Here is an 18,855-nt window from a genome sequence, read left to right on the forward strand (position 1 = left end):
ATTGTGTATGTGTGCTGAAAACTATACAGTCATGCAAATTGATATGAAAGTGGGTCCCAAAAGAAAAGACGTATTCCAGTCACCTAATCATCAAATTATCAATTGTTAACAAGATTATTCAAAAACTTCACTCGCAATGGAAAAATATTCAACGTTAAATTGATTGTTCCAACGCTAATTGGGTTGACGCAACTCCACCTTTGAATCCGAATATTCAGTTTCAATCACTTTTTCTTTGTTTTCGATTGTTGCACGCGACATCACAACAATTCGAAACCGAAAAATTTCATTTTCATTGGCCGCAATATGTTTTACTAATCACAATCGTTCAGTTTTATTTACATTTCGAAATCGGTTCTAAACGTAAAGATGACAGATGAACAAATCGTCCAGATGAAAGGGATCGAAGTTTCACATTTCACATGTGTTCAACATCGGTCCAGCCGAATCACGCAAACCTTTTGTTGCATTTAACTCGAATCAGGTAACTAACCGATTATTGTACGGCATATGCTTTCGGCCGAATTCCATAACATTTTATCATACTTTTTTCGTAGATAAAATATGAAGTGAATATTGGTTTGGAATACCATTCTTTTTGGAATGATTTTGAGCAGCAGTTAGTGGTACATAAAACACAATTTAAGCGAGTAATTGTTCAAAATGCAACGGCTTTGCATCCGATTTTTTGTCCGTTTGGTCATTTCATTTTATTTCGTCTGCAAAAAGTGCACCACGATTTATTTTCTCACGTTTTTTTTAATGCTGTGCTCGCTATTTGTGTTTGCGTTGTATGACAATGGAAATTTACCGTGAAATATGTATACGATTATGTCGATTGCTTGATTATCTCTTGCACTTTCTTCATATTTCTCGCACACACATTCGCAAAATTGCCAATTTGGTAAGAATAATAATTTACAGCACAAAACGCGGTTCAATTTTACTAGTTAGATTTATTTATACGCGAAAAAATGCGTCTGGCAAACGAAGAACATTCGCAAATGGTGAACGCAGAAAAATCTGCAAGCAGAAAATTAGCCATGACATATCACTTAAATTGGATGCTTTTATGAAACCGATCGCTTTTTTTCAAATCTCCCTCTCTCTCTCTCTCTCTCTCTTTTTCTAAATCCCATTCATGTGAACAAGAAATCGGCATTCTCGCGACTACGGCAGAAAGAGTTCCTCTTTATTTCTTTTCAGCTCTTCTCCATATTTCAATCTTCGATGTGCGCGCTCAAACAATTTTGCATTGAAGCGCATGCGAATGCACACATTCACACACACACATGATCACAATATGTGGAACTTCCACAGAAATGATTATTGTTGACGCAAAAAAGCTGTTCCCCCCGTATAATTTCGAAATTAATTTTTGCATATATGCCAGAGTGTTCGTGAAATGAGTCGAATTTGATTTAATAACTTTCTTTTAGTGTGATCTGTGTGATCTTGTGTGGGTGGGTGGGTTTATGATAAATTGTTTCAAAAATCATATGTTTGGCGAAAAGAACAATAATAGCCAAACGACCGAAAATTTATGTGATTACAATACTCAAACACAAAAATGGAGTGCAGCAAAAAAAATTTTCACCCGAGTAATATTTTGAGCCGTTTTTAACGCTAAGAAGTTTAATTGTTAAGTACTTAAAACATATATGACCGCCAAAACGAAGATAAAATTCTCGCGCAGTGTTGTCGCATTAACGCATATTGATGGGTCGTCAACGATTATTTTCTTTTTCTCTCTCTCAGTTCAGTGTTCACACAGTCCAAAAAGGGAGAAAGAGAAAGAAAGAGAGAGAAATTGATACGTTATAAAAATTTAATGCAGTTTACATTTTAATTGCAAATGACATTATGTCACATTTTGAAGCTGTTGCAAGACGGTGTCATGTTTCAATATCAAGTTTAGAAAGTACCGTCGAAAATAGCCTATCTCGACACGCTTGCATTCGCAAATGTTCTTGATAATGCATTTTGAAGCGTGATGCATTAAACATTTATTAACTGTAACAGCAACACATTCGATGTGAAATCTGGCTTTATGTTGCGCCTTCTCTCTTTTTACTGTTTTTTTTTTACCAATACAAATCGTAAGTGAAGAAAAATTGTTTGGACTAACACATGCCGATTGCGCTGTCACAGCAACAGCAATAACAAAAAATCGACGACGAATGAACAAACGAACGAACGAAATCAAGGAACTTATTCAAATGCATATGCAAAAAGAAACTGACAACGGGAGAGCGAGAGAGAGAGCGGAAAAGAGAAGAAAAATCGCATTTCGAGCATCTCCTACGTAGAGAGACTGGATCGATGGTTTTAAACTTGCTTTTCGTGTATTCGTGCTTCAAGAGATTACTCTTTTATTTCTCTTCCGTCTCTCAGTTTCTTAACGTCTTCGTTTTTGACACGAATGACTACAAGAGAATTATAAAATGTATTCGTTACCTGAAAATGTTTTCAGGTTGTTTCAACCGAGTTCACAAAATGTGAAAAAGATATGTTTTTCGTTTGTATTCTTTTCTGTGTTTGGTTTGTTTCTGTTTCGTGAATTTCTGTCTCCTTTCGTTGTTCTCTTTCTCTGTCTCGCTCTCTCTCCATCTTCATTCCATTATTTCGAACATCGTTCAGTGTGTGAGCGTATTCGGTTTTGGTAGGTGAGCGCAAAGCCTCAATCTCAAGAAGGTGATCGTTGCTGTGTCGACACAACTACATGCGCACATTCGGTTTAAGCTCCGTTTGTTTGTACGATCTATTGTTGTGGCAGCGATCGTATACGTACACAGAATCATGTGTGTATGTAGAGGGCAGCAGGTCCGCGATAGTATTCAACATACTGCCCGTTTAGTCGCTTTGTGGACTTTGTTAATAATGCGTCTCTGACGCACGTATCACATGCATTTTTATCTTCAGTTACAGTTTTCGTTGCGAAACATTCATTTTTATTCATTCTAATTCGCTGTTCCATATTGAAAAAATAAATTGTGATTTTTTAAGTTGTGTTTTTAAAATTTGTGGCCGTTTTTTTGTGTGATAAATAAACTTCAACTTCATCATCGTATAAAATAATAAAAAGACTGATCATTCAAAATCTCATTGGAACGCAAAATCAATTTGCAACTCAACGCTCGGTGTGTCGAAAAAAGAAAATTTGTGAAACTCCATTTAGTTCTTTGTATGATTCAGTACAAGAAATGAGTTTTTAAAACGCAATCGGTCATCAGAATAAAAAAAAAGAAATTATTAAAGAGAAAATATTTTTTTATGACTTATGCCCGCAACTTATTGAAGTTTTCATGATGGAATCGACAACCACTCGGATATCATTGCAAACAACGGCTACGACAACGGCACCAAAAAGTGTAAAGGTAACATCGGTGAGCCCGTCTCGTGCACTATCGACACCACCCTCTGGCGAATTGGCCGCAGCTGCATATGTTTTATCATTACAAGGAACAATGGTGTCTAGCCTTCAACAAGCTGCGCTCAATCTTCAAGCGTTAGAATATTACTTGGCATTGCAGCGCATCAGTAAAGCAGATGTTCTACAGCTTACAAAAGTTGCTAATCGAAATCAAAACGATACAGCAGCCGATAATGATTCGATAATTATTGAACAATCATATACAAACCCATTACTTGATGACGCCCATGGAATTGATATTGTTCATCGGTCCAATGATCTGCCACTTCTCGATGCTGACGATGATCTTGCATTTGATCCGACTTTAGATTCGCCCAATGAACATTCGATCAATTTGTTAAACAATGGCCTATCGAATTTACTGTTTAACGGACACTTTCAACAATTTGGAAATGAATTGCTACAACAAGCGGTCATTGAGAATGAACAAAGTTTACAAATTAGTGCAAAAAAATCGCAATCGATTTCGCAAAATACGACATTGAATTCACCAACCGAAACGATCACCACTTTGACCGGAGCGATGCCACGTCCGAAGAAGCAATTTATATGCAAATTTTGCAGTCGTCATTTCACAAAGTCATACAATTTACTCATACACGAACGAACACACACCGATGAACGACCCTATTCGTGTGATATTTGCAAAAAGGCCTTCCGACGACAGGATCATCTCAGAGATCACAAGTAATTATTGATATTCATATATTGCATCATACAAACACACGCATACACATGCGTTGATGTGCTAATTAGTGCTTAGGGTTTCTTTTAGATTTATCGATCAAAGTCAGCGGATTTTCAATAAACATCATTCTTTATGATTCAATTACACGGCGTTTGCGCCATTATTCCATTATTTCATATTATGATTATTCGTTTCTTCTTCGATTTTTTTTTCTGTTCTTCAATGCCATTGTTTTCTTTTATATTCTAAATGTGACGCAAGCAAACACAACGCCATTTGAGCTTTCTTATTTTCAATAGTATAATAAATTCAAACGGTGCGCTCTCTCAATGGGTTATCAGTTCTGTGTTCTTCTTCGGTTTTTTTTTATATATTTTATTTTTATGAAATATCATCACAATTCCAATGAAAATGGTTCGCGTCTTTTTGTTGTTGTTCCGTGTGTTCACACCTTTGCTTTCAGCTGTTTTCTTTTTGGCTTTGGCTTTGGTTTGTCTATCTTTTTAACATTTAAATTGTTTCATAATTTATTGACATAAAAATAAATAATCGAGAGAAAGAATGGAAATACAAGAGACAAAACTTAAATAAATATTTGAACACCATGTTAAGCAAAGTCGGTTCTTTTCCATAATTCTTCAGATGTGTGTCCAAACCGAAAATCAAGTTTGTGTCATTTCTCTTATCGTTGTTGTCTCTCTCTGTGTTGTTGGTTTTTTTTTCGTTTATTAATTTCTCAGTACTTATGAGAGAGCTGAAGAGACGGGTAAAAAATGAATTTTCGATCCAAACAGCATGAGGAATTAATTTATGGTTTGCCGTCGGCAAGCATGTTTCGTCTCATTCCATGAATTATAACAATGTTTAATTATTTGTTTAACCAGTTTATGCGCGGATGATTTGTTCTCCACTTTTATCTCTGCTCAATATGATCGATTTAAACTATTTAGCTCTTTTATTTTTATTCTTTGGCCTTTTTTATGCGGCCAATTAGTTATACATAATCGAAAATAAGTTTGAATCTTTCATTTTTATGATTTTTTTTTCTTTTCTCTTGTTTTTTTTCGCCTTCCTCTCACTCTCTATTCAATAATAGATACATCCATTCGAAGGAGAAGCCATTCAAATGTACCGAATGTGGAAAAGGTTTTTGTCAGTCGAGAACGTTAGCCGTGCATAAGATACTTCATCTGGAAGAATCACCGCACAAGTGTCCGGTGTGTAGCCGCAGTTTTAATCAACGATCTAATCTAAAAACGCATCTATTAACACATACCGACATTAAACCCTATCATTGTTCCGCTTGTGGCAAGGTATTTCGAAGGAATTGTGATTTAAGGCGTCACAGTTTGACACACAATTTAGCCGGCACAGGGAGCGAAACAGCATCGATTGCACGGAATGTGACCGCATCGGATCTCGTGAACACTACAAATGTTGAATTAATTGCAGCAGTCGACTAGAACAAAAAAACATTCCTCAACAACTACATAGAATATTTAAGCATTAGGTCAAAACAAATAAATAAGATTTTTTTTAATACTGTAGTTATAAAATAGCTTCGTATTTCGAGAGAAAAAAATGTTTTTATTTTCTCAATCAAACCGATGTTTTAAAATATTTCGCATTTTTATTTATGAACGACAACATTTAATTTGCTAAAACTAAATTCGAATATAATTGATGATGATCTTGTTTTGGATCAATTTTATGATTGCATAATTTTTTTTTCTTCGAAAATCGTATACGAATTTGATCAAAAAGGCAATGACCCGGCAATTATTGTGTCACGTCTCGAAACGCACAATTTTTTTTTCTCGAAAAAAATAAAAAATAAAGTAAAACAAAACAAAAAAAATGTGATTAAATAATTAAATACATTGGATAGTAATTAAGAGTAAGGTCGCAAGGTCTCCTTAAAAAACAACGTTTAACTATAGAACAATAATACTAAGAAACTATAAATAGCATTATAATTGCTGCCACTTAATTATTCTAATGTACAAATTGTGTCATTTCGAAAACGGCAATTGATTCTTTTTGTCGCTTGTACGATTTTCTTTTAGATACACACACATAATTTTATTATTATATATATTTGTTCGGCGTTCGGTGTCAACCAACGCATGATTGAACACATAAAATTCAGCATGAAAAAGACTTCTTCGATTAAAATAATGTGAAGTAAAATAAAAACTATATACATTACATACAATTTATACGATTCTTTTTTTTTCGTACTGCTTTTTTTCGTATTCGATAGATCGATTCGAGTGAAAAAAAAGCCAGCAAATGGAAGATGTGGTGAGTTACATTATCGGCATTTAAGTGGCATACCTGGTTGCAGCTCGAAACGTCGATGAGCCTCATTTTTGCCATGCCAAATGATTAATATATTCTTCTTTAGATATATGATGATAAAGTACGCTAAAGACGTCAAACGTGACGCATTAACAAGCAAAACATACTTGTTAATTTCCACATAATTCAATATTTTGTTTGTTTCGTCGAATCCATTGCATTTTATCTTGATGCTTTCAATATTTCTTTTTAGTGTTTACTTCTCTCTCCCTCTCTCTTCCTCTCCCATGATCTCTCTGAATCTGTGTTTTGACTGCTTGAAATGATTACATTTATTTGATTGCGCTATTGTTGCATTTATTGTTGGATTTGCTATTTTATGTCTGATCGCATTGATTAATCTGTTCATCAATCAAAGAACGGCTGAATTATATTTTCTCAGCAATCTTGACATGACTTATTAATACACTACTGAAATCCCATACGAACAATATATACGAAAATGTATGCGTATAATATTGAAAATTGGTTTTGAATGTATGTTCACGCAGCAACAGAGCAATTTATTGTATGATCTCATGTGCACCAGATCACACTCGATGCTCAACAGCTCTAGCAAAACCACGTAACGTAACTGATATATTTTAAAATCTTGTACACTTGAGAAGGCAAATGCGAACGCCAACGGTTATACGCCAATATCATTGGGACCACATTGCATGACTAAACCATTGTGTATGGTACCTGATCAGAAAATAAAAGAACAACACTTTTGAAAACGATCACACACACACACGCGCTCACAAATTATCAAAATGAAAATAAATAAACAACCGTTTTTTTTGTGTGTGTGTACGATGTATGTTTAATGATGAACATTGTTTCTTAATTTATTTGTTCATTAAAAAATCAAACCAGATTGCATATCACCTTCAATTCTTTTTAATCATTTCAAAAATAAAAAATTTGTTTTCATATTCTTCTTCTTCTTGGCATTCCTTTCGGCAATTTCTTTTCAGAGGCATTTTTCATTTTTCATAAGCATTTTGATGCTCAGTCGCATTTAAATTTCAATAAGAATGATACGTTTACATAGTAAATTATAGTGGGAAATATTTTAAATCGACCATTCCACAACTTGTTTTCACAAGCAACTTACCATATTGCGTATGCGATTAATTTTTTGATTTTTGAATATTCATGATTAATTTTCATTTCATTAAAGATAATCATTTTTTTGATTTGTTTTGAGCTTTTGAATCGACACCGCTCATTTTCGAAATAAATATTAGTGATCGTGCCACTGAAGTAACAGACACAATTATCAATACGATGGGTGGTATATTGCTCCTCAAACTGTGGGGCCGTGAAAATGTGCGCATAAGAAAATGCGATCGTTTTTGATGATTATTCCCACATTCAAAGTGATCCAAGCAAACGGCGTTGACGATGATGTTGATGTCAATGTCGATATTACGACTGACGATCATCATTTTCGTTCAATTTTAAAACGTAACGTTTCGCTGAAAGTAATCATTTGAAGAAAAGAAGTGCTCATATATAATGAGTGTGAAGGATACATTATTTCACAACATAATCGTAAAAACGCTGAAACATAAATGATATCACCGAAGCAATTAGCTAATTACACTTCTGTGTATGAGTGTGAGCAAGAGAGAGAGAGAAATGGCGAACAAAAAACCTCCGGTAAATAATGACACACGTTGAATGTATTCAGTGGCGAGCACCCATCATACATATCGCACTTTGGGAGCAATTAATGAGTATATCACATTCACACATGCATGAGAAATAGCTCACTTCATTCAGCAGAAAATTGTTTCTCTTTTGTCGGAGAATATGTGGTATACATTTGGCCATTTATTGCTTTGGCTTACTATGCAACCTAAATGAAAATGGGACAAATAAAGATAGCTGATGGGAAAAAGAGCATCATTATTTTATTTGTTCATTTTGAAAAGTGTCCGTTTGTGTGTGAGAGAGAGAGAGAGCGAGCGATTGTAAGTATTGCATTGATAGCCTATTATTAAAGTAGCAATGACAGCGGTAATTTTTTTTAACCCCTGAAAAGCTTGGCCAAATGCTTGTTATATGGCTTCTACTGTGTGTATAATGGTGATAGGCTCATCGCAATGTTAATGGGGAATTAGCTAAATATCCCTATTTTTATTTACTTGGTTTCTGTTTCTTGCTATCTCTCTGCCAGTCATTGCTGATGATCTCTTGCCATTTTACATTTTACCATTCAATGAATCGTTAGTACTCAGTACACATCAGTATTGCGCATATAAAAGAAATAATAGTCGAATAACAACAGCAGAAAAAAAAACCTGAAATAATTACGCAATGACACGCCCCGAATATTTAAACCAAATTTTAAAGCGGCTTACGCTCAAAAGCAATCAATTTGCGTTTTTGTTGCTAACAAATTAAAATGTTTTTTTTTTTATATTGTGTTTGTGTGTTTTTCATATGGACATTGTTGAAATGGATAAAAGGCGGAAAATGTTCGTTTTTTTTATTCACTCTTTAAACATCTGCCACTCGACTAGAACAACTTCTGTGAGCGTGATGAGCCGTAGTATTTATCCGTTTTTAGGAGCCTAGATGAGCTATTAATCTCGATGTAATAGGAATTCAAAAATGTATTTTAACCGACAAAAAAAATACTACATGAATACCACACGCTTCGTCATTTTTATTTATTGGCGCTAAGAATCATTTTCAAATAGTTTTTTTTTTTGGTACGAAAACAGCACGATCACATAACCCAAATAGTTGTGCCCATGTCAAAAGAATTCGCCAATTGAGACGGTTGCGATTTCGGTTGGTTTTTTCTCTCATTTGCAACAACGGCGAATACCAATTTTCACTTGAATAATCACACCGAAGTCAATAAAATAAAGAACGGCTTTTATTATTTGTTGATTTTTTTTTCTCCGCTGTCTTTGTGATTGAGAGTTTCTGTTTTCGTTTCATCCTTTCGCATCGAATCCAGCCAACGATTGATTATTGATGAATGATTTGGATTATTCGAATTTATGACGCTCGAAATATTTGGTTTTTGTTCGCCTCTTCTCCATGAATGACCAAAGAATCTCCTCTAAAAGGAAGTGACAAAAGCATATTCGTTATCCAAATATTTGCATTCGGTATTTTCTTTGTGCGAAAAGATATATGGACGATTTCTGCAGACAGAATTCACAAATGAACAAAAGCCACCGAGTGTGTGTAAGAGAGAGAGAGAGAGAGAGAGAGAGAGAGAGAGAGAGAGAGAGATAGAGCAAAAGCACATTGATTTATCACGCGTATAGCAAAGCGATTAATTCATTTGTTGTATGACTCACGCCAAAATGCTGCGTAATTGTTCTATTTGCAATCGGTAACGGATTTCTTTCGATTTCGCTCATCTTCTTCGGTACGAAATGAGGAATTGGTACGCAAAGAGTTTTCAAATAATGAAAACAGCATGTTCAATTTACTCAAAAACACCATTCATCTGAAATGAAATTGTTTCCTTAAATGAAATTTTACTTTAATTCAAAGTTTTTATCTATTCAAGACGAGATTGAATTGAAGAATAGCTCCCATTCATTCGACCTTTTAAAATAAAAGACGACATTTGTTGGTATAAATAAAGTGAAATTAAACTGGCCATTTTGCACCTCAAACAAAAAGCATTAACTTCAATTTGAAGAAAGAAATTGAAGAATAACATACAAAAGAACTTCCAAATTTCTATATTAAAAATAAATAAACTGAATGCCAAAGGTAAACCAAAATAAAAAAAACGAATGTTATTTTGTTATTATTGCATTGTTTTCTTGGTCTGTTCTCTCATCTATCTATTTCAAATTGTTTGTGGCGTTTTAAAATGTAAGAAGTTCTAAGCCAAAGCATGTTCATGTGCCAAAATAGAGATAAAAACGGCAAACATTGTGATTGTTTGGATTGATTTAAAAAGAAAAATAGAAACAAAAAGAATTCAATGCGCAAAGAGCAAATATTCGAGTGAGTCAAGAGTGATTTCCTTTCGGTTTTCGGTAATTTCGACACGTGTGGCTTAAAGGTGAATACAAATGGTGTAAATACCAAATAATAATCGACCCACACGTCATTCCTGTGTAATGAGAAATGAAAACAAATAAATGTGCAACAATCAACACACAATAATGAATGTGTCTATTTTTCTGGTGACATCTGGAACTGATTTTCGAAAGATTTTCGATGTTTTCTTTGGCACGATGGCCTTAGGCCTCTACAGTAAACAAATAGAAATTTAAAAATTAAGTTGATCGTTTTGAAGAGAATCACAACCCCTATGGTGTTATATTCTAACCATTTATACCACCAACATGCCATTTCCTGAATGAACGCGAACCACTTTGAATCTTTTCATTGTCTATTGTGCAGCACACAAAAGACGAAAAACATCTCCATCACGTTTCAGCCTCATGTTTTCACAATTAAAAAACAATATTTGCCATGGCAAAAAATAGCCACACACAAAAATTCATTGTAAAATGTTATGTGTCTATTGGGAGGTCGTACTCGCTTTTTGTTTCATTTCCATTTTTTCTTGTAAATGCGGAAGAAAATTGCCGCAAATTTCCTCAAAAAAAAATGTAAAGCAAATGCTTGCTTTTCTTTTACAATGATCGCCAATGATGTATATGCATTGTAGTCATACGAACGCATAAATTTTGATTTGATGTATTCATTTACATAAATTACATTAATTATATACATTACCGATATTTGCTTGCCACATGAAAATATTATTAAAGCATTTATATAATCAGTTAAAACGGAGCATTGTTTTCAACTCGTATGTGTATGTTAAGATTACAATTCCCATTTTACCGGTGTATATCAATTGTGCCAAAAAGTGCAATCATCTTAATAAATTTCTGCATCTATAAGCATCATATTAAACACACCTTTGTCGGTGGAGGAACTCTTTTTTTTCTTCTTTCGCTCTTTTTCTGCTCAGCTATTGTAAATGAAATGAGAAATGAAACGAAATGATTTGGCTTGCATTCGATGCAGCAGCACTGCTTTAATGTGTGTGTGTGTCTTGTTTGATTTTCATGACGATCAATGGAATCAACAATAATAAGATGTAAATATGCGCCTTCTCTTCCCTATCGACTAACATCGTCAGTGCACTCTTCAATAGCACACGTGATAGCTGCTATAGCCATTTCTCTTTTGTTTTACATTATTATAACAGAGTTGGCGCTGTTGAAAATGAATCGATCTCGATGGAGACGATTCATCCGACGAGAGTAAACGAGCAAATGCGCTCATTCACAATATAGGAGTGTCTCTTGCAATCTCTTCTTCTCTTCCACTGGCATCATTTTCTTTGTGTATGGTGTGTGCGTAGGCGCAAAACGTAGGCACCAAAACGTAAATGCCAACGTAATGCATGAAAAAGAAGAAGAAAAAAGAACCATAGGTGCATCAAATCGGATCAATTTTGTAAAACAATGTAATGGTATGTTTACCAAAACAAAAGTCAAAGTCAAATCATGCAAATCAAAAATTGATTATACATCGATTAATATCGCATGTGCGCACGCTCACACAAACATATATTATGTTGTTTCTTTGTTCATGTCGCCGAGACTACTCGCTGTCACAGCACTGTGTCAACTCGATTCATATTGAAATAACGACGTTTTTTGTTCACCTTTCAAATTGTTCCGGATAATTGATGAAACCAATTTTAAAGCCATTTCCAATTTCCGTCTCGAAACCCTTTCAATTTGTTGTTCTTTCTGCTGCCTTTTTGGTGACGATAACAATGTTTTCTCATGGTGTCTGTCTATTTGCCAACTTCAAGTACATAGAGCGGTTAGTTAAATGGAAACTTTCGCATCCGGTGTCAACAGCGACTGTTTTTCTTCAGAATTGCCTATCTTCCTGCAGAGGTGTGTGTGTATGTGCAATGTGCTAAATAAATATTTCCTTCCCCAAAAGCAACCTGATAACTCTATCTAAATGTATTATTATTTTTAAGTTATTTTCGGTGTCATTGTTTTTTCTGCTAAATGAGTGAAAATAAAACAATTATGTTCAGCCAAGCGATAAATTTGTGATATTGATTTTTGTGAAACTTCAAAGAGCGGCAACAAGTGCTTTACCGCATCGATTCATAATGCAAACATCAAATGGTCAATATTTACATTCGCTTTGACAGATGATACGAACAAAAAAAATGAAGTGTTGACACTTGTCGTTAGTTTGAACGATACTTCCACCGGATGACTTCGGTTTTCTGCTAAATGTTTCCAAAGTTACGATGAAAATTATGAAGCGATCGCATGAGTGATAATGTAATCAACGTGAATGGACATGTTAGAGCATCGATGACTTCATTTGGGACCCATCATTTCCGACTAATTGCTGATCAAATATAAATTCACAGTACACATTGTGTGTGTGCGTCCGTTTTTGACTCATTTCTTTCAATTTTATCTTCAAAATTATTGCATAAAATGCCGATTCGCGCGACATTTCGTGCGTCGAAAGAGTAAAAACATGATATCGTCAAATGGAACGATTTCAAAACTTCCAGAGTATGGTCTCTTAGCCGAAGCATCCAATAATCCATTTTGTTCGTGCCGTAGCGTCGTATATTTTGAGGCGCAAAATTGCGACAATTCTTTTTTTTTTCGTGTCACACAAAGAACATTCTCAAATGGTATTTTGTTACATTTTATTATCTATTCATGTTCAATTCAACATCGTAAAATGGCACCGAGAAAAAAAGTGGTGGTTAGTATGTCTGTCTCTTTTAACTATCTGTGGACTTGACTGGATGTTGTGTGTTTTTTTCTCTTTACTTTTATCGCTTGAACATGGTTGACTTCGTGTCGGAACAAATGAATTCAGTGTTAAGTTTGTATTACAAATACTTGCGTCAACCATAAAAAATTATCCATTAAATGGTGATGAATTATTCCAGATTAATCGCGAACCGAATGTTGTGACAATTACACTTGCGATGACTTTGGATTTGAAATGGGCTCTCCTCCGTTTTCACGTTATAATGTGTGCATTTGCAGAGTTGGTTGCGCATGCGCGCGGTTTTTTTGCTTTCCCTCATTTCCTTCATGGCCGTTACTCTCTGTTGTTGGATTGTTTTTTTTTCGCTTTGCGTTAACTTGTCGTTGATCGGAGTGATCGCATTTTATCAGAGAATGCAGCACGCGTAGGCGTAGGAAGCACGGAAAAAAGTTTTCGTTCATTCTGGATCGTTTTTTTTCCTTGTTCGTTCATCTCTTTCATTCGATATTTAGTGCTTTACCTTTTTGCGCTGCATTTTGAATGTGTAGATAGACATATATTTTATTTTGAACGAACAACGACGAAAAATTCGCCAAGATTAAATTGTTCGACCATGGAATTGAATAAATCAGAGATGCTGATAGATTTATTTAATTGTGGTCGGTAGAAATTGCTAAGCTTATTCAACTGTATACACACGACATACACACACACATTTGCAATGAGATAAAAGAACGATGGCATTTGGTTTAATGCGATTTAGAGCGAAGAGATGCTTTAATAAAATGGCACTGAGCGCGAGGAAGCACTGACTTTGTTAAACATTTTATGTTTATTGCGTTGTCCATTGAATTCCATCTTGATCTAGTTCTTTCTTCTTCGTTTTTTTTCGCGTGAAATACACAACATTGAATGAATGAAATTGGCGACCAATGAATTTTATGTATACACCTTTTAAATGTTTCTAAGTAGAATTGTATACCGTTTGTCATAAAGTTCTTGAATGTTTTCATTTTAAAAGCAAGTCGATTTGCTTCATCTGATAAGGTCGCCGATGCGAAATATAAAAAAAACGAAAACAAAGCAGATACTGTCACTGAAATTCCTTTTAAAGTGAGAGAAATAAATGTTTTTGATGGAATAAAAATCGAATAAAAAACGATGATATCGTTTCAAATCGGCACTTAATTTGCGTCAAATGTGGCCATTTCAACGAGAGAGAGAGAGAGAGAGAGAGAGAGAGAGAGAGAGAGAGAGAGAAAGAGAGTGGGAGTCGAAGCAGGAGTGACAATGAAGAAGATTCCGGTTGCATCGAAAAATTGTCGAATTTCATAACAGTTCACTTCTCTTGCTCATTCATTTTCAAATCGGCCACACTCCGATCATATCAAAGTTTGATGCGTGTGTAAATTAAGTCCATTGATCGGTTGAACGAAAAATCCTATTGATGTATAATCCAACCATAACCATATTTTGTTTGAAAATTTATTTTTCAAATCAATTTCGTGTGCACGCAAAATCAAAGTGCACAGCAGACCATTTCTAGTGACTGCTGTGACCGTAATCGATTCAAAGTGGTGAGGAGGTCTTCCTAATTCGATGCCATAATTGAATTACTGCGAAAACTGTGTTTATTATACGTTGGCCTATTGATAAAACATTGTCGCCGTTGACGTGTTCGGAGACTTACTTTCTTATTCCCACTGTGTTAAGGCTATTCTAAGTTCATTGCACATACATGCGTAATTCATATCTGTGTCCATTAGGGTGGCCCAAAAAAAAAAAGTATTTAATTTTTAACATTCCAGGCCGGTTTTAGCATATTTGAGGCCTAAAAACACGATGTGGACCATTGGTTTGTTCAAGTAGGGAACCATGGCGCTACAAATTCATTGGGAAAATACCTCGATGGACCCCTTTTGGTGTATTTTGAACGATTTCTATTTTCTAAAAAAATTATGAAAAAATTATGAAAAAAATACGTAGTGGGGGGTTTTTTGGTGCGAGAAAACCGATTCTGGCGTTATTTTTGCGATACGATCAATGGTTAACACATTTTTCCTACAAAAATGTGAAAAAATCAACAAAAATATGAACTTTTGTATGGGAGCTAAGCCTGTATGACATCGTAATAACGTGAAACTTTGCACAGGCTATTATTTTCATTTGAAAATAACATTCTGAGAGTTTGAAGAGATTTGAGCAAAAAACAAGGGTACCTTCCATACAATTTAAAAAAAAAAACGAAAATTTTGGAAGGGAAGTGTGCCTAGTTTTCTTCAAACTCTCAGAATATCATTTTTTTATGAAAAAAATAAGCTGTGCAAAGTTTCACGTCATTGCGTTTCCATACAGGTATATCTCCCATACAAAATCCACATTTTTGGTGATTTTTTCAGATTTTTGTTTGTATAAGTATAAAAATTTATTGTATCATGAAAATAACATCATAGTCGGTTTGCTCGTACCAATAAACTCCCACTACATATTTTCGAAATTGGAAAATACACTTTTTCTTGAAATGTTCAAACAGAAATCACAAAAATGTGTCTTTTGCATTATAATGACGTGGAACTTCACTTCTCTTAAGTGCTTAATTCAAAATTTTCAACAACTGAATTCTATAATAATATCTAAATTAACTGAATTCTTCAGAAAACGAATGAAAAAAATTTAAAAATATTGCGGTTTATAAACCTCACTTTATTACTTTAACACATTTCATTCTATTCACACGAATTCACCGAACTCATCAATAACCACTCGATTCAAAAGTGTGAATTTACGTGAATTTCTGTGAATTTTTTTGCCGTATTAAGCCCCTAGACTTCTCTCGATTAACGAATTTGAAGCAATTTTAAAGTCAAGGAAAAATGTATTTCCACTCTTAAAAATACGTAGTGGGGAGTTTTTTGGTACGATAAAACCGACTATGATGTTATTTTCATGATGCAACAAATTTTCGATACACTGTTCAAACAAAAATCTGAAAAAATCACAAAAAATGTGGATTTTGTATGGGAGATATACCTGTATGGAAACGCAATGACGTGAAACTTTGCACAGCTTATTTTTCTCATAAAAAAATGATATTCTGAGAGTTTGAAGAAACTTGAATGAAAACTAGGCACACTTCCCTTGCAAAATTTTCGTTTTTTTTTTTAAATTGTATGGAAGGTACCCTTGTTCTTTGCTCAAATCTATTCAAACTCTCAGAATGTTATTTTCTAATGAAAATAATAGCCTGTGCAAAGTTTCACGTTATTACGATGTCATACAGGCTTAGCTCCCATACAAAAGTTCATATTTTTGGTGATTTTTTCACATTTTTGTAGGAAAAATGTGTTAACCATTGATCGTATCGCAAAAATAACGCCAGAATCGGTTTTCTCGCACCAAAAAACCCCCCACTACGTATTTTTTTCATAATTTTTTCATAATTTTTTTAGAAAATAGAAATCGTTCAAAATACACCAAAAGGGGTCCATCGAGGTATTTTCCCAATGAATTTGTAGCGCCATGGTTCCCTACTTGAACAAACCAATGGTCCACATCGTGTTTTTAGGCCTTAAATATGCTAAAACCGGCCTGGAATGTTAAAAATTAAATACTTTTTTTTTTTTGGGCCACCCTAGTGTCCATAATCCAGAGTAGCCGCAAAATTGTTTTAATCTAATTTGGCTTTTGTTCAAAACGTCACTCAAATTTTGTGTTTTGTTTAGTGTATGCAAAAAAAAAAAATAATCAAAAGAATAAATGAAGATGAAAAAAAGCGCACGACAAACAAACCGAAAAGCAAATAAATTTTACGTCTTTAGCCCCATAGTTTGTGTGTTTGTTTAAACATGCTAACGGATTAAATGACACATTTTATCGATAAATATCCCGCAGAAATAATCGGCTCAACTTGTCATCTCCATGTGTAGTTGTGTTCTTCGTCTTTTCTTTACTGAAAGAAATCCCGCTGCTTTTCAGTTAAAACCAAATTTTCACCAATTAGCCCGGCCAAAAATGCAAACAAAAGCATCAAACCATGCCAAATTGGGCGAATTCAAATGGAATTTCGTGTGTGTGATTTTGGAACTGGATTTTTATTGTTGTTGCTTCGTTAATTCGATCGAATGAATAAAGTGAATCGATTTCAAGTTCATCCATGGCAATGGTAATAGATGCAAATAATTTTTATTTGTAATGAACTTAGGTAACCATATGACGCATATTGACTGAACTGACATTTTGGTTTTGTGTGCGGTTTTCAATCTGTTTGATGATAGACGAATGAAGAGACAGAAACAAAAAAAGCGCACACCGTTTCTTTTTTTCATCTCTCGATTCATTTTATTTCAAACGATATATTTTAAGGTGAATTTGAATATGATTTATGCTTACGACCACTTAGTGCCGAATAAAAATAAGGATGATGCTCACCGTTCGGTCATGGGAACGAATATTCTATTTCAGCATCGAACTTTCAATTTGGAGGCGATCCCAAAGTGAATCTATATATACTTACATATTCTGGTGAAATCGAATATGTGGGTTGTATAGTTACGTTTGTTCTCGCGCGCGCTCGCTCGCTCTCTGAATTTGGATGTTCGACACAAACTTTTGGTCGAAAACAAAATGAACGAATTGAGAGAATCACATCGAATGAAGAGAGATGCAAAAAGAAGTCATAAAAATGAAAATGAGAACAGCATCAGACAAATTAAACATAAACCGAAATGTCCACGGGAGCTCATTATTTTATTTTATTTTGTCAATCGGTTCTTTTTTTGGACGATAGAGAATATGAGCCAAACATATATTTCACTATATACATATATATATAATTGCAAAACATGGAGATCGTTGCTGCCGTTGCCCGAAACAGTGACGCTTGGAATCTGTTTAGTGGCGGAAATTTATTAATCACATTAAAAACGAAATTTGATGAGCACAAAATGACTAAACAGGTCTCGGATTTATTACCGCTGAATTAAAATTGTGAAGAAAAAAAAGAAAGATTTTTCTCATTTTTCGTTGGCGAAGAAATGGCCACAGCACAACAAGCACAAGTATGTTCACGAAAAAAAAAGATTCTGAAAGTTGACGAGTAGTGTTCGCTGAATTTCTTGACTCATTTGTGACTGCTTCCCAAACTGTGGTGTTTATTTGCCGCGAATGAAAACATACACATATTTTCTTGTATTAAAGAACTAACAACAATGCATAATTACGAGCGTTAACATTCAGTTGAATTTGTTTATTTTTATGTCGATTTTTCTTCTTCTTCTTCTTTTTATTCTCGCATTTCAATCACACACATGCCGGACCGCGTGTGGTAACGCAGAGACGAAGAGAATTTCAATTGCTTCAATGCAACATAAATATTATTGATTTGAACGGTTGTTGTTTATTGCGATTCGAGCGAGAGATAGAGAGAGAGAGTGTTTGTGCTTTTCAAGTCACACAATTGCTGCAGCATTTGCTGTGTAAAGTACAAAACGTCGATTGTGAACTTTTCAAGTAGATGCAAATGTGCATATCAACACTTCTTTATTTGATATTCTCAATAATAAATTTATACACATTACTAAACAGTTAGCTCACTGAAATCGTGCACCGTTAGCAATGC

General features: G+C 34.5%; 1 protein-coding gene across 1 annotated transcript; it reads left to right on the forward strand.

Annotated features, from left to right (window-relative positions):
• The first annotated feature begins 2,881 nt into the window (after positions 1–2,881).
• LOC116343164 (protein sister of odd and bowel) lies at positions 2,882–6,270 on the forward strand. The gene is made up of 2 exons (XM_031771082.1): positions 2,882–4,120; positions 5,218–6,270. Exons 1-2 carry the CDS (start codon positions 3,306–3,308, stop codon positions 5,582–5,584), a joined length of 1,182 nt encoding a protein of 393 aa, XP_031626942.1. The 5' UTR covers positions 2,882–3,305; the 3' UTR covers positions 5,585–6,270.
• Positions 6,271–18,855: the final 12,585 nt, after the last annotated feature.

The sequence above is a fragment of the Contarinia nasturtii genome, unplaced genomic scaffold (genome assembly GCF_009176525.2).
Source record: "Contarinia nasturtii isolate CC-2019 unplaced genomic scaffold, AAFC_CNas_1.1 Cnas_scaffold_993, whole genome shotgun sequence".
NCBI lineage: Eukaryota > Metazoa > Arthropoda > Insecta > Diptera > Cecidomyiidae > Contarinia > Contarinia nasturtii.

Excerpts from the sequence above, each read along its gene's own strand:
- LOC116343164 (XM_031771082.1), top strand. The coding sequence starts at position 3,306 with ATGATGGAATCGACAACCACTCGGATATCATTGCAAACAACGGCTACG. Across the intron at positions 4,121-5,217 it reads GATCATCTCAGAGATCACAA|ATACATCCATTCGAAGGAGA; the intron begins GTAATTATTGAT and ends ATTCAATAATAG.